The sequence below is a fragment of the Arachis ipaensis genome, chromosome B4 (genome assembly GCF_059453495.1).
Source record: "Arachis ipaensis isolate K30076 ecotype BB chromosome B4, ASM5945349v1, whole genome shotgun sequence".
NCBI classification, from domain to species: domain Eukaryota; kingdom Viridiplantae; phylum Streptophyta; class Magnoliopsida; order Fabales; family Fabaceae; genus Arachis; species Arachis ipaensis.
Window position 1 is genome coordinate 5,658,025 of NC_142439.1, and position 16,017 is coordinate 5,674,041.

General features: G+C 34.5%; 2 protein-coding genes across 2 annotated transcripts; both read right to left on the minus strand.

The window, feature by feature from the left end:
- Positions 1-2,037: 2,037 nt before the first annotated feature.
- Positions 2,038-4,775, minus strand: MUTE (basic helix-loop-helix (bHLH) DNA-binding superfamily protein). The gene is made up of 3 exons (XM_088485603.1): positions 4,636-4,775; positions 3,527-3,919; positions 2,038-2,292 (listed from the first exon to the last, which is right to left on the minus strand). The coding sequence occupies exons 1-3, from the start codon at positions 4,729-4,731 to the stop codon at positions 2,203-2,205; spliced, it is 579 nt and encodes a 192-aa protein (XP_088341729.1). The 5' UTR covers positions 4,732-4,775; the 3' UTR covers positions 2,038-2,202.
- A 4,219-nt stretch (positions 4,776-8,994) lies between these two features.
- Positions 8,995-10,167, minus strand: LOC148566542 (uncharacterized). The gene has a single exon (XM_088484295.1). It carries the CDS (start codon positions 10,165-10,167, stop codon positions 8,995-8,997), a length of 1,173 nt encoding a protein of 390 aa, XP_088340421.1.
- Positions 10,168-16,017: the final 5,850 nt, after the last annotated feature.

Genomic DNA, 16,017 nt, shown 5'->3' on the forward strand with positions numbered 1-16,017 from the left:
TTTTTTGCTGCAGTTTGAGTGAAAATTCTGTCTCAGTTAGTTGTTTTAAAGTTATCAATAAATTTAATTCAATCTAAATATTATCAATGAACTTTTCATCTTCAATTTTATTATATCTTAAATTCTATTAAAAATTTTTTACTTAAAAATTAATAAATTTAAATATATAAAATTATATATTAAATTTTTAATAATTTTATTTAATATTTAATTAAACCGGTTGAATCCCGATTGAACTCCGGTCGAACCACTCAACTAATGAACTAGTTATCTCACCGATTCATTGATCGGTCCAGTTCTCGCAACCTTGATATTTATATAAAAATGTTATTTACAAATAATATAGAAATCATGACGGCATATAACTGAAGGGATTATGTGATGTTGATGTCATTTATAACGGGTATATATATGTAGTAGGCTAAAACAACTAGCTATAGGTCCAGAGAAAAAAATTAAAACGATACAGAGACTAACAACACACTTTTTTATTTGAAACATATTTTTATAAAAGTATATAATATATATATATATAGTGTAGATTGATCGAATAGAATCTAGGCTCAACATACACTTAATTTGATTTGTACAAAAATTTTACCCACATCCAATCCGTTCAAATAGAGTCAGGTTGGGTATCCGCAAAAAATGTATATTATCACCCCTAGTTTCACCTAAATCCCTCAAAGTATAGTTATTACAATCAAACCAAAAATTAAATATATATAAAATCACTGAATTGAATTATTAGTTCAACCTATAACTTATAGGTTGAATTAGTTGATTTGGTTATAATAGAATTTGATAACCATGTGACTGAAAGAAACCAAAAATCCACACTTCATAAATTTTTTCCTCAGGCAACGCACTAGTCACCATCCTTCTTCAATAAGAAGAGAGGTAAAAGAAATGGTACAAATGAATGTAATTTACAAATATCACCCTATTATATTACGTGAAGTAACAAGCAAGATCTAATTAAGTTTAACGAAGTAATATATTAACTCTTACGGAATAAATTGAAGTAAAACAAACAGAAAAAGAAAAATAAAAACAAAGAGACTTGCGCTATGGATGAGATCACATACAAATATATATTGAAAACATACAAAAATATTAAATATATACTTAAAAATTATCCACTAAATTAGTTAATATGTATTTATGTGTAAATATATATTATTTGATTAATGCTATCATACCTTCTCTAAAATAACATGTAAATTATCCTCTCTGATGTGTCATATTTTAATTATGTGTTTATTTTAACCTGAGTTACTTTAATCTCATGAGAGTTAATAATATATTGAAAAATGGTGATACTTAGGAGGCACAACAACGACGACAAAGGAGTGGGGAGGAGTAAACGTAATTAGAGAGAGTTGGAGTATTTTTTATGGAAGAATGATTTGGGAAGAGAAAACAAGACACCCAACGAGAGGTGATGCTTGGGAGGCGTAACGACGACGATGAAAGAGTACAATGGGGAAGAATAAATGCAATTAGAGAAGTTGGAATACCTTTTCTATGATTTGGAAAGAGAAAATAAGACACCCAATGAGATGGTGATATTTGGAAGCGTACTGACGATGAAAGAGTGGGGTGGAGTAAACGCAATTAGAGAGAGTTGGAGTATCTTTTCAACACCAATGAGTACAATGAGACGGTGATGTTTGGGAGGCTTAACGATGGTAAATCAGGTTAAAATAAATACCCAGTTCAAATATGACACATCAAAGAGGGTAACTTACATGTTACTTTAAAGAGGGTAGAATAGCATTCACCATATTATTTTATTCATTTTTAATATGTATTTTATTTTTTATATACATCTAATATAGTTGTAAGTAAATAATGAGATTTTAGAATAAAAATTATAGTAGTAGATGGAATCATTCATTCATCTAAGGCAGCAATAAAATAAAATGTTGATGAGTATAATAATAAGTGGTTTGGAATCATTCAGATCAGAGACGAAAAACCACACATACACAGCATGCACGATGCATGAATCATCATGATGATTGGCATGCGTATGATAACATATATCGATCTATTTTCTAGTGTCATGAAGTCTATGACAAACATAAAGCCCTACGTTTTGGTTTTTGTGCATGTCTACTCTCTCATGCACAGTTATATTTTATTTGACAAATGATTGGAAATAGAGTCTCTATATTATGTTGAAATGCTACATGATTATCAGAGCGCAGTGATAATAGCCTCTCTGCAGAAGCTTTGTTGTACTTCCATTGCTAGTTCCTCCAGACTCAGTTCACATTCCAGCCCTATCTGCATTCGATTATGCCAAACTTATATATTAACACTTTTTAACATAATTATTCAATTTAATGTGATATTAGTATGAGAAAAGTTTATATCTTATGTGAGATAATAAATAATCAAAATATAATGTAAAGTTATTATCTGTTTTAACTGCAAATTAAAGTCATTTACTCATATATAATATTATTTGTTGTTTTGTATTAAATTTTTTAGAGTATTAATAATTTTTATAATTTAAAAAAATTAGAAAATCAGCAGAATTTAAATTTTTTAGACTATAATTAATCAGTAATATTTAAAAATTTGACTAAAAATATATTGTTAAATTATTAAACTAAAAAAATAGATTGATAATTAAAAATATTAACAAAAAATAATAAATTATAAATTATGTTATTTTCAGTTTTCACTTGGCGATCAAAATTTTGGCATTAATATTAGGTAGTTTATTTATTATATGCATGACACGTAAAGTAGACACGTACTTTACTACCTACTACCTAGTAAGAGGTCACACTCACTCTAACTACCAACTACCAACAGCTTCGGTAGCAGGAATATACATACATTCATGTTATTTCATGCTGCACATGTACACTGGTTAGTACTAATCAACATTTTCAGCAAATTAACTAGTCCAATTCTTAACAAAGTTTTCTCTTGTTTTCATTCATTTATCGAATTATTATTTCCATATCAAAGACAGTTGATAGTTTTTTAAATAGAAAGGGAAAGACATCCATTACCGACATTGATCATAACCGTTAATAAAGCGATCCAAGTATCATTTCTTTACTTAATAAGCTTCCTTAATTGGACGATCAAACGTAAATTCATGAGTGAATATCCATGCATGGATTCGCCTAGTTCAAACAATGACTTTTAAGTGTATTTACTGAAGAGATATTAGGGGCTAATCCAATACCTAACATTTTATTTTTAATTAATTATTAAGATTTAAAATTAAAAAATTACAATATTAAAAAATTAAACTTATAAAGTTGCTAATTAAAAATTATTAAATAATAATTTAGTCAAATATATCAAGTCATTTAACGATTCTCAATTAATAATTTTATATTAAGACAATCTATGTAAATTTCACCTATTTTATTTGTATGAAACTCGTGTATTTACGTAGTTTATTTGTACAATATATATATATATATATATATATATAAACCTAATTAAACAAAATAAAAGGCAAAGTGATTATGAATTATTGAATGGATTTTGATACCTTAACAACAAAATGGTAGAGAACTGTATCCTCCATGCTACTGATGTTGAGATGAAGAACTTCGAAGGAAAGTGCTTCTAAAACAGCAATGATCTTTGCAACTTGACCCGGAATCCTGTGGGAAATTACTCTCAGGATCACATTAGAACCTGAGATTTTAACTTCCACATCCGCAACTGAAGAGTTGCAACTTGCTCCTAGTTCCTTAAAGGAACCACCACCCATTCCGGTGGGGCTATCGTTCTGCTGAAACGCCGGCTGCAGCGCTTTTGGGCTTGGGCCTGGGCTAGGGCTTAGGCTCTTTCTCCTTTTCTGGGACTCCAAAGCTTGAAGCACTTGGTGTAGCTCCTTGATGAACTCTATAACTCCCCCTATTATGGACGCTTGATCTCCCTAAAATCATTCATCAAAGAAAACAAACAACTAACGCCTTATAATTTTATCTCATATGAAGTTGATAATTTAGAATTGTTAACTAATTTAACAAGTTTGATTAAATTATCATCTAATGACTTTTATTAATTATTAATTTTACATTAAGTTAACTGCACCTAAATTTTTACCTTTATTTAAACTAATAACAGATGGCTAAACAAAAATTCAAAGGATATAAGACGCTTGTTAAAATAGTTTAATCATGAATAAATATAATTATTACTAAACAATTCTTAAAGTACTCTATCTTTTAGGTATAATTTTTTTGGATTATGATGTGTATATCAAAATCAGCCACTAAAGTCAGCCACCAGTGTAAAATATATGCTGAAATATAAATATATATATTGAAAATAAATTAAACCACACATGTATTTATACACAAATATATTGGTGACAAATTTTAGTGGCTAATTTTGGTGTACAAATAGCTTTTCTGAATTTTTTTTGTTAGCACCAAATTTTTTAGGATCTATTTTGATAATTAACTCTAAAATATAACATAGAAACAATAGAAATTTGATGATCTCAATACTTGGATAATTTAAAAGGATTGATTTTCTCATAGACCATTTAGATGCTAGAAAAGCCAAATCTTAAAAAAAAATATAGAGGGTTGAGCAAAAATTAATAATAGCACTGCATGATAAGTAAATAAATAAAAGAGTTAATACCCTTTTAATATAGAAAGATGGGGTTAAGGATCTCAAAACTTTGAGATGTTCATTCATCTGCTTTCTCCTGTTCCTCTCAACAGCTATGTGAGACATGTTTTTGGATCAAGGGAATTGTCAATTGTATATAGGGTTTAGCTTGTTTCTTTATGAGCTATAGTTGACTAGGAATCAAAGTGTGCGCTATTTATACACGAGTGAAGAGTCCTGAGAAGACAAGGAACTATGTATGTATGTTAATAATGTTATGGTTTGGTAATAAATGTCATAGGTTGCTTTCTCGTGAAGTATTCTTTAGGCATTAGTAGTAACATTATTATTTTTTGCACAAAAAAGATACACACACGCACACATACCTTGGGTTATAAAACATTACGCGTCTCACGCTTATGATATTGCGTACAATTACGTGCCCTCGTGAGTTAAAAAAATACCATCAACCTTAGCCTCAACCTTGTTATTCTTTTTCATTCTCATCACCTTTATTTCCCATGCATTCTTAGCTTCTTATTTTATTTTTATCTACTCCCTTTCATTCCTTCATGCATGCCTTGCCGAAATCTTCATCATTTTGCATCCAGCTACATACATATATACATAGATATATGTCCACCAAAAAATAGAGTATTTAATTAAAACAAACTTCTTTGGGTTAACTTGTTGAAACCTTTTCTCGAGGTGTATAGTGAAGGAATCCATTGTAGAGAAGCAAAATCCCATTTCTTAGTTAAATCATCGTCTTGAACACTCATAAAATTAAACTATAAGATTTAGTGTCAGCTAATATTTTGTGGTTGTTATTTAAATGCAGGTAACAGCATCTTAGATAAATCTAAAATGAAAATATCTTATATCTTATAATGATAGGATATATAGCCTCTGACTATTGTTATATGAGTGATGATTGAGAGTATTATCCTCGTAATTATTCTTTTAATTATTAAGCGAAATATCGGAGAATTAATAATTTTTTAATATTAGTTTTTTTTTTCTAAAGTTTGGAGTGACACTCGAATTCGCGACTTTTAAGTAAATATGAAAAGACTATATCATTTGAGTTATAACTCATTGGTATATTAGTTAATATTTTATATTAATATTTTTTTAAATTATTAAAATTTATTATACAAATAATTTTGTTAGTTAAGTATTGATAAAAAATAATAAATTTTTTTAGTCGTATAATATTGTTCAATTATTAAATATGTAAAATATAAAAAAAATAAAAATTAGCTATTATTAACTCAAATTCAAGATAAATATATATAAAAATATTAGTAAAGTAACTTTTTTCATTTCAAAATATATATGTCATTTGTAAAAAATATCGAAATCACAAAAAAATAAATAAATTCTCTCATTTTTTTAATTAAAAAAATAAAATTTGATCTCTAATCTTTTAATTTTTTTATATATTTTTTAAAAAAAATTTTATATTTTTTTTTTGGTATTATACGGGGCTGACGCCCAAGAAAAGAGAAACCTACATACAAACTAAACGGGGTAAGGTAGCCCCTCTTTCATCATCTCTGAGAATACTGAGAATCTCAGGAGGAGGTAAGTCCCAAAAAACATAGTCAGTTTCTGAGTTCATACTCAATCTAGCCAGGTAATCAGCACTTCTATTTCCCTCTCTATAAATCTGTACAAAAACTATATTCCACTCTCTTCTCCTCAGTTCATTCACTTTTCTGATTATGGGGTTAGGGTGTCTCCCCAACTCCTTCCCCCCATTTAAGAGACTCACCACTGCCGCCGAATCAATCTCAGCAATAATTCTACGAAAACCCATAGTCCAAGCCAAACTCAAACCTTTGTATACACCCCAAAATTCTGCATCAAACGCTGATCCTCTCCCAATTTTGTAAGTGAACCCCGCAATCCATCTTCCTTCTTCCGTTCGCAGGAGGCCGCCACACCCACTTGCTGGAGGAGTTCTCACCGCCGACCCGTCCGTGTTCAACTTGATCCACCCATGGGGGGTGGGTTCCAGCAGATGTTCCTCTTCATTTTTGCTCCTTGCTTCCCCACTTGGTAAGCTCTTCCCAAAGCCTCATGTATTTCCTTAACCTGTTTAATGATCTCATTGTGTGGTTGAGGTGGTCTTTGATATTGATGATTGTTTAATTCCTTATTTCTCCAGTGCCATAATCTCCAGCATGTAGTGATGAAAATGTCTTTCCAGTTCAAACCAGTGTCCGCACTCCATTGCTTCTTGAGGTTAGTTTCTATCCATTGCTCCCAATTAAGTTAAAAGAATTGAGGAATGAATTTAGTATTGATAAGTTTACACCAAATAGTTGAGGCTTTAGGGCAATTTCTAAGCACATGTAATACATCTTCAGTGTCTCCATTGCAAAGTTGACAGTTTTCATTACCCCCGAAAATTCTAGCTTTCCTCTGGTTGGTCATGATTCTTCTGTGCATGGCTGTCCATAGGAAAACTTTTGCTCTTTGTGGTCCCTTCCAACTCCAAAGGTTTATCCAAGTCGAATTTTCCCATTCCGGCCAGTTTGATAGAGCTTTGTATGTTGCACTAATAGAGAAGTCTCCATCTTGGGAGTGTCTCCACCCTCTTCTATCGTCCTCATTCTCAGCTCTGGGAGGGTTAATTTTAAGAATCTTCTCCCCTATATCTTGTGGTAAATTGTTAGTAAGTTTTTCCGTGTCCCACATTCCTTCTCCATTGGTCCACTCCCACACCAAACTTTCAGTGTCTACATTATCTGGGTCGCAAGCTGCTTCCATGAGAGGAGCTTCTCCGTCAATCCATTGATGTTTCCAGAATAGCGTAGACAAATCATTTCCTACATATTGGATGGTGCCATTATTGAACTTGGGCCAAAGCTTTGTGATTTCTTTCCAGAATTGAGAATCTGTAGTTTTTGAAGAGCTATTACTGTTTAAATTCCTCCCTTTACAATACTTGTAGGATAGAACCCGAACCCACAGTGTATTTGGATTTTCCAATGCCTGCCACATATTCTTCAAAAGGAACGCATCATTCATGGTGGTTAGATTTCTGAACCCCATCCCTCCTGCATGTTTTGGTTGACATAGAGTTTTCCAGCCCACTAAGTGCACTTTCTTTTGATTCTGGTCATCACCCTAAATAGAACTCCTTTGGAGCTTTTCCACCTCTTGGCAAATCCCTCTCGGAACTCTATCATGTTGCATATTGTAATTAAGGATGGGATTCAGCACAGAATGGGCTAAAGTAAACCTTCCAGCCAAGGAGAGGCATTTAGTTTTCCAGCCCTTAAGCTTGTTTTGAACCCTTTCCAAGATATCTTTGAAATTCTCTTTTCCAGCCCTTTTATTAGTTACCATTGCTCCTAGATATTTTCCCAGCTCTTTTTGCTCTCTAAAACCAGCCTTGCAAAGAATTTCTCTTTTGACTGCTACATCCATTCCTTTAGAGAAGATTATAGAGGTTTTGTCATTGTTGATTTTGAGCCTCGATGCCTTACAGAACCTCTCCATAACTTCCATGACATTTGTAATCTGTTCCATCGTTGCTTTCGCAAAAAGTAGTAAGTCATTCGCAAACATTAGGTGTGAGATCTCAGGTCCATCCCTTCCCACTCTGATTGGCTTCCAACGTTCCTTTTGAACTTGTTCTTCAATCAAATAGGACAGCTTATCCATGCATACCACAAAAAGGTAGGGAGACATTGGATCTTCCTGCCTCAAGCCCCTGATAGGATCAAAACTGTCTGTTCTACTACCATTCCAGATTATATTATAGCTGACCGAACTGATACAATTCATGATTAGCAAAATCATTTGTTCTGGAATTTTAAACTCATGTAATCTTTGTTGCACAAAACTCCAGCTCAACCTGTCATAGGCCTTTTCAAAATCTATTTTGATGGCCATGAACTGTTTCTTCCCCTTCATCCTCTTCATGATATGCATCATCTCCTTAGCTATAATTATGTTGTCTTGTATTCTTCTGCCTGGAATAAAACTGGACTGATGAATAGAAATCCTATTATTCAGATGGGGTTTGATTCTTTCCACCACTATCTTTGTGACCACTTTATAGCAAACATTACACAAGGCGATTGGTCTAAATTGTTTTATAAATTCTGGGTTATTCGTCTTAGGCACCAGAGCCAGGAGGGTTGCATTGCATTCTTTGATCAAATTCGGGTCCTTCCAGCACTTCCAAATAAAACCACAAAGCTTATTTCCCATGATCTCCCAATTATTTTTGTATATGAGGGATGGAAAACCATCACTCCCTGGAGCCTTCAGCGATCCAATGCTGAACACAGCTCTTTTGATCTCTGCTTCTGTTGGCCTGGCAATAAGGTTCCTGCAATCAACGGAGTTGAAATTAGAATAATTTAAATGCTAATTCTCTATAGGGACAGTGCTTACTTGTTCTTGATAGATGCTTCGAAAGTGGTTGATGACATGAGTCTTCAGTTTATCCTCTTCTTCTATCCAGTTTCCATCCATATCCCTAAGCTTGTGAATCTTATTCTTCCCTCTCCTTATCACTGTCTTAGTATGGTAATATTTTGTATTTCTATCTCCTTCTGCAATCCATTTCTGCCTTGATTTTTGCATCCAATAAGCTTCTTCTTTGTCTAGTATATCAGTGAGCTCCTTGTTGAGATTATGTTCAAGCTCTTCTAAAAACGGGTTATTGCCATAGGAATGACTTCTTTGAATTCCAGCAAGCCTATTTAAAATTATTCTTTTATCTTTAAAGATATTGCCAAAAGTGTCTTTATTCCACCTTAACAGATCTTCCTTCAAAGTATTAAGAGCTGGCAGCAACTCATAGTTCTTATCCCAACTCGACTTCAAACACTCTTCAAAATCAGGGTGAAGAGCCCACATGGCTTCAAAACGGAAAGGCTTGTCGCTTCTCTCCCTTCTAGTTTCGGAATTTCTGATAAGTAGGGGGTGATGGTCAGAATTAGTTCTTGCCAGCACTTCAACAGTAGCCCCATGGAATCTAGTTCTCCATCCACAGTTGGAGAGGGCTCTATCGAGTCTTTTAAAGACCCTGTCATGCCCTTCCCAGCGCGGACCCCTCCAAGTAAATCTGGATCCTATAAAACCCAAATTTACTAGCCCACAGTCATTTATCCATTTGGCAAAAGCCCTGCAAGCTCTGCTGTCCACCTCGGCTCCCCCTTTCTTCTCAGCACCCTCTTTAATCTCATTAAAATCACCTGCTATGAGCCAATCTCCCATTAAATGTTTAGAAATATTAAGAACTTTCTGCCAAAGTATTCTTCTTTTTTGACTCTGAGGACTAGCATAGACAGCGGTCATGTACCACTCTTTTTCTCCTTGTTGTTGGATTTTCATATGGATATATTGCATATGAGTTTCAAGGCAAGTGATGGTTATATCAGATCTATTCCAACAAACCCAGATGCCTCCCACAAAACCTTGAGCTTCCTCTACAATGAAATGAGAGAAGCCCAATTGGTGAATGACTCTTCTAGCAGTATCATCACTACACTTAGGTTCTAATAAGACAACAATATCTGGTTTACTTTGTTTCATGATCTCTTTTAAGGTGCGTCTAAAAGCTCCACTAGCCGCACCCCTAGTATTCCAAACCAGGCTAATCATGGGAAACAAAAAACAAGTAAACAACAAAAAAAAAAAAACAAACCACAACAAAGTCACATCAGTTGATTTGCATTTCAGTGTCTCGAAGGGCACTGGATTCAGGCGTAGTAAAGTCTATTCCCGCAAGCAGAGATAGGTTAGGGTCCTTCTCCAAGTTCTCCAACTCCATATTATCACCTCTATCTTCCACAATAGACATAGGATCTGGTGGTCTCCCTTCATTAGGTGGATTTTGCATGGTAGTTTCTATTCCTTCTTCCGCAATGATTTGGGATGAAACAATATTTTCCACCCAATTTTCTTGGTAGTGAACAATGGTCATTTCTGTATCTGTCTCTGTAGTCATTTTCTGTATTCCTCCCTCTATTTTCTTCTCTATTTTTTCGGTATTTGGTTGATCTATGGTTGTGTTTCCTGTTTTATTTTTATCTTTGTTGTTGTTGTGTTCTGCTGTATGTATTTTTTTCCTGCTATTCTGATTGTTTGTTCCTTCTTTCTTCTTTTCAGGTTGTGTGCTGCGCTTGTTCTTCATCTGGCTGCTCTCTTTTCCTTTTTCCTGGTCTCTTGGTTCTTCTGGTGTCTCTTCTACCCTTTCTTCTTGTCCTTTTGCTGTTTCTTCCTCTTGTAGCACCTTAAACCTGGATTGGTTATATTTGCTTTGATTGTCACCATTAGTTTTGCTTGTTTCCCCATTTATCTTAGAGCTCTCTCTTCTATTTCCCCTCTCATTTCTTCTTGGTCTTTGCACCACCATCCAACCACCATAAATATCATTAGTTTCTTGCACCACTTGTTTTCCTTTATCTAACTTGTTATTACTCTCTATTTTGTCAGTGTTCACTTGCAGGTTTTCTTGTTGATTCTTCTCCATATTGGTTTGTTGTTTACCTTGATCCCCCTTTGAGACTTCCACTCTATCTTTCTTAGTAGGACAGTTAGCTTGTTCATGATCTATCTTTCCACAATTGAAACAGATTTGATGAATACCCTCATATTCCACCTGATAAACTTCCCCATTTATCATATATTTTCCCATCAAAGGTTTTGTTACATCCACCTCAACACATACTCGTGCAAACTTGCCTCTACTCCTTTCAGCTGTAGTATTGTCTACTTTTACTGTTCTTCCAGCCAGGTTGCCTATCTTTCTTAAGATGGTTCTGTCATACATCTCTATAGGTAAACCTGGTAATCTTATCCATGCTGTTACCTTGTCTATGGATGCCTTTAACGGGTTGAAATTAGGCTCCCAAAGTCTCACTGTAAGGTAGTGGTCATACACCTTCCATGGTCCTTCTAGTAAAGCAAAATCAAAATCCTCATTAGCATAGAATTTAACTAGGTAGTAGTCATTAGTAAGATCTATGACATCTATGGTTCCTTTCTTGCCCCACATATTCACTAGCCTCCTCTTCATTGCTGCATATCCCAGTCTTCTTCGTAGGAGCTTCACTATCAAAGTGTCCCACCAAGGTTTCCAGAGTTTTCTCTCGGTGTTTTCACTAATAATGATATTAAATAATCCACCTTCCACTTCTTCTACTATGATTCCCTCTTCTTCGAGCATACTTTCAGTGCTTGGAAGGTTTTCATCCTCTCCTAGCGTTTCTCGTTCCTTCTGATTTTCCATTGGGCTTCCTTTAACCATTTGGGCGAAAGTGCGTTCTGTCCCATGAGACTTATCGGTAGCATCCTCTTCTTCATACATCCAGTCTTCAACTCTTGGGACAAGGATTTGGGTTCCCGAAAATCCCTCTCCATCCTTTCTCACTTTCTTCTTACTCCTCTTGAGCTGGTCCTGTTCTTCTGGTGACGGACGATGGTCTTGTGGACCCCCGCCTGGGTCTCCAGCACTGAGCATCTGAAAGAGAAGCTTCTTCGATTCAGAGATGTACGGAGAGAAAAACCAACGGCTCTTTTTTGATGGCTTATATCTTGAATAAAAAAATTTTTATATATTAGTAAGAGATTATATATATTTTTTTAAATGAGAAAATTAAAAAAAAAATTAAAAAGATCCATTCAAAAAAACTCAATATAATGATCCAAATCTGGCCCCTTTGCTTTCATTTTTTTTTATCTTGAGTTTTTTCCGTTTACGTTTTTATTTTTGAGTTGCAACGTGTAATGGGTCTAGCAGACCCAATTAGCCTAGATATACTTCTTTGGATTTACAGTTTTACACTAAGCGTGTCAATAAGGAATAGTAAAAGCCAATGAGCCTGGCTCTAATGGCATTTCTCTCCCCTCCCACCTCAAGGTCTAGGGTTCAAACCCTAAAGAATGCAATTGAGAAAAAATGTGATAAAATATGTGAAGAGTGTGTGGGTGTGTTGTGTACCTAGGATTGGGGGTTGTCCAATCCATTGGAGTACCTAGGATTGGAGGTTGTCCAATCCACCGACCAAAAAAAAAAATAGTAAAAAAGTTAACACTAAGTTGAGTTAGTCTAATAATTAGTTTATTAATTTATTTAATAAGTATTAGAGTTTGAATTTCGTATTATATATATAATAATTCATTAGCCAACAATAAATCCTTAAATAAAATTCAATATTGTGGCGAATTAATCATTGCTCTATCAGACTGGAAGATACTGTAATAACAAAAAAAAAGAAATAAAATTAAAAAAAAATATGAAAGAAAGAGAATACAAAAGATATATAATAATTTAGAAAATATAACATTTTTAAAAGTATCTATAACTTTTAAAAGTAATAAATATGGGTATATGAAATTTTAATTTTACTAAATATAAAAAGGTTAACATATACTTTTTAAAAAAATTAAATATTTTTTTAATAAATTTTACCAGTTAAATGGAAGGGTGTAATATAAATTTTATTGAAGGGAATAGCAGTAGCAGGTATAACACACTATGGAGGACTCAAGCTTCAATGTACACAGTACAATAACAGAATCAGTATAATAAAGAAGAGAAGAAAAATTGTGAAGGAACGACATTAGAGACAATCCACGCTCCTCATCCAAGGACCACATCACGCTAACGAACGTATTTCTCTAACCACCTATTAGTAGTTCTCATTCTTGCACTTCTTCTTGGGCCTTGATTTACCCCTATGCTTGCCATCTGTCCTTGGCTTGTAACTAATTCCTCCTCCAACATATGTGGCTCTAAGGCATGATTGTTATTACTATTTTATGTATAGGTAGCCTGGTTAACCTCAACGTGCTCTGCCTTCTTCCCATTCGTTACATTACCCCGCTCATCAACAACAACCTTGTCCTCAAGGTTGAAATCAGGATAAGTATGGCGCAAATCATCAGCACTCTCCCACGACGTGTTGGCACTCGGCCCCTGACCCCATTTGATCCGCAATTGAATAATCTCTTTACCATCTTTGATGACTGTTCTCGTACCCAGAATCTCTTGCGGTTCCAATAAAGGACCCAACTCTGTTGTGCATAGAGGAAGGGGGAGATAATGGTCAACCTTCTCACCCCTAAACTTCTTTAAAGCTGATATGTGAAACACATTATGAATCTTGGCTTCAGGAGGCAGTGCCAATTTATAAGCCATGGCACTAAGCTTACGACAGATCTTAAATGGCCCGAAATAGCGCATCGCCAATTTTTTATGCTTCCTCAAAGCAACTGAATGCTGTATATAAGGTTGAAACTTCACCAACACGAAATCACCCTCTTCAAATTCAACCAAACGTCACTGCTTGTCTGCAACTTAGATTTTGGTTGACATATTTTGCTCAACTTTACTTTTCGCTGACCATATTTGTTAGCTCCTTAGGGGAAATTGCCTACAAATGACCTTAGATAAAGTTTGGACAGAGCAATTTTATCAAGGATATTACTAGGGGTATAGAATATAACAACAGAGTTTGATGATTAGATTATGGTTTCTCACAGCAGAGGCCTAGCATAAATGGCATATCTGTATGTAGTTTAAGAACCCATAATGTGTGTGAGTGAAGGGTGTGTGCGTAGTGTATAATAACCAAAAAATAAAAGATTATGGTTTCTCAGATGACAGAATGGACAGCCACATATATCAGTACTCTTCATTTCCATCCTCCTTCGAAGAAACTTGTAGGCGAAAATACTAGAACTAGTTTCAATTTACAGCTCTGTAGATTATTGTCCTATTAGATGGCACTTATCTTGGCTCTTTGGAGAGAGGGGAAAAAAAGACGACAAACAAGAATAACAAAACCTCAAACTCACACAAACTAAGTATTAACTACTAAGATTTCTATAGCAGGAAACCAGAAATAACTACAAACTACAAATATAAAGGTATTCATCGAGTGAAAATTCTCCCCTTTTATCTTTGGCAATAATTGCAATAAACAATTGTAAATAAGTTCCTGAATAAGCTTCATTGATGTCGAAAATCCATTCATACAAGGGCTAATCATCCTAAATATCAAAACGGTGGAAAGGCATAGTTACCTTCTTCAAGCTTATATTCTAATACCTGAATATTAACCAATCAATGAAGACAAATGTAGAATTGGTAAAAATGTTGTCCAGAAACACAGAAGAGCTAGTAAAAACAATGGTACACCAAAAAAAGGACCTTTTTTACGATAAACATGAATTGGATATGACTTACTTGCGACGTATAGGTTTCTCTTTGTAATTCTTCTTCGACGCAGTCATTGGTGTAGTGTAATTTTGTCCGGGGTTGAAATCAAGTTGAAATTCCCAATTCGTTCGAAAACTCCGTGGTTAGGGTTTTACGCTTGAAGCTGAACCAAAAAGAATCGTGAAGTTTTTTGGAGCAAACTTAAATTACGGTTAGGAGTGTGCACGGGTAGCGGGTACTCGATTACCCGTCCGAACCCGAACCGAACCAATTAAATTGATTTTGGAACCGATGGATAATCGGGTCCAACCTAAACCAAACCGATGACATTTACTAATGATTGGTTTGGGTATCGGTTTTAGGGGCGCGGAAGCCAAACTAACCCGTGAACCCGATCATAATTAATTAAATAAAATATATATACCCTAATACTATCTCACTAACGGCGCAACCATGGAGTAGACCCAGAAAGTAGAAACCCTAGCAGAGGCGGAGCTTTCTCCTACCACGCAACCAGCTTCTCCAATCTTCATCGCTTCTCCATTAGGCTTCAGGCGCATCGTCTTCTCCACCTCGTCCGTGGACCATCTGGTGCATCGTCTTCTCCATCGTCTTTCTGGTAGCGGCAGTGACGCAGCAACCAACTTTCTCTCCGTTGTTGGCGTCTCAGTCGGTATCTCTGTCAGCATCGTTGTTCGCGGTTCCCTCTCCAGCAGCCAGCTTCGTCTTCAATCAGCCGTTCCTTCTGCAGCAGCCAGCTTTCTCCAAGCTCCAACGTCGTCTTCTCTATAATTTTTGGGGAATGTTATATGTTAAAGTGTTAACTGTTTTATTTTCTGTTTAATTTTTGAAATTATACATTCTTAGTTGTTGTTGAATAAAGCAATCTTGATCACTCTGAAGCAATCGTGCTGTTCAATTTTTTAAATATTAATAGAATCTTGCTCTTATGTAAAAGCTAGATTTGATTTTGAACTGAGGATTTTCTATAAGCTAATTTTGATTTTTAACTTTAAAAATATTATGCTATTCATTTACTATTATAATTCATGGTAGCAGATAAACGAAGAAAAAATTGAAAGAAAGCTAGAACTGAATTTTACTAATGGTGAGATTTAGATTTGTATTAGCGGTACACACTATATATAAGTTAGTAACTATGAAGAAATTATATGTAAACTATACTCTGATTAGTTGAGTAATTAAATGAATACTCT

Excerpts from the sequence above, each read along its gene's own strand:
- LOC148566542 (XM_088484295.1), bottom strand. The coding sequence starts at position 10,167 with ATGAAACAAAGTAAACCAGATATTGTTGTCTTATTAGAACCTAAGTGT.
- MUTE (XM_088485603.1), bottom strand. The coding sequence starts at position 4,731 with ATGTCTCACATAGCTGTTGAGAGGAACAGGAGAAAGCAGATGAATGAA. Across the intron at positions 3,920-4,635 it reads CATCTTTCTATATTAAAAGG|GGAGATCAAGCGTCCATAAT; the intron begins GTATTAACTCTT and ends GAATGATTTTAG. Across the intron at positions 2,293-3,526 it reads TCTACCATTTTGTTGTTAAG|ATAGGGCTGGAATGTGAACT; the intron begins GTATCAAAATCC and ends AATCGAATGCAG.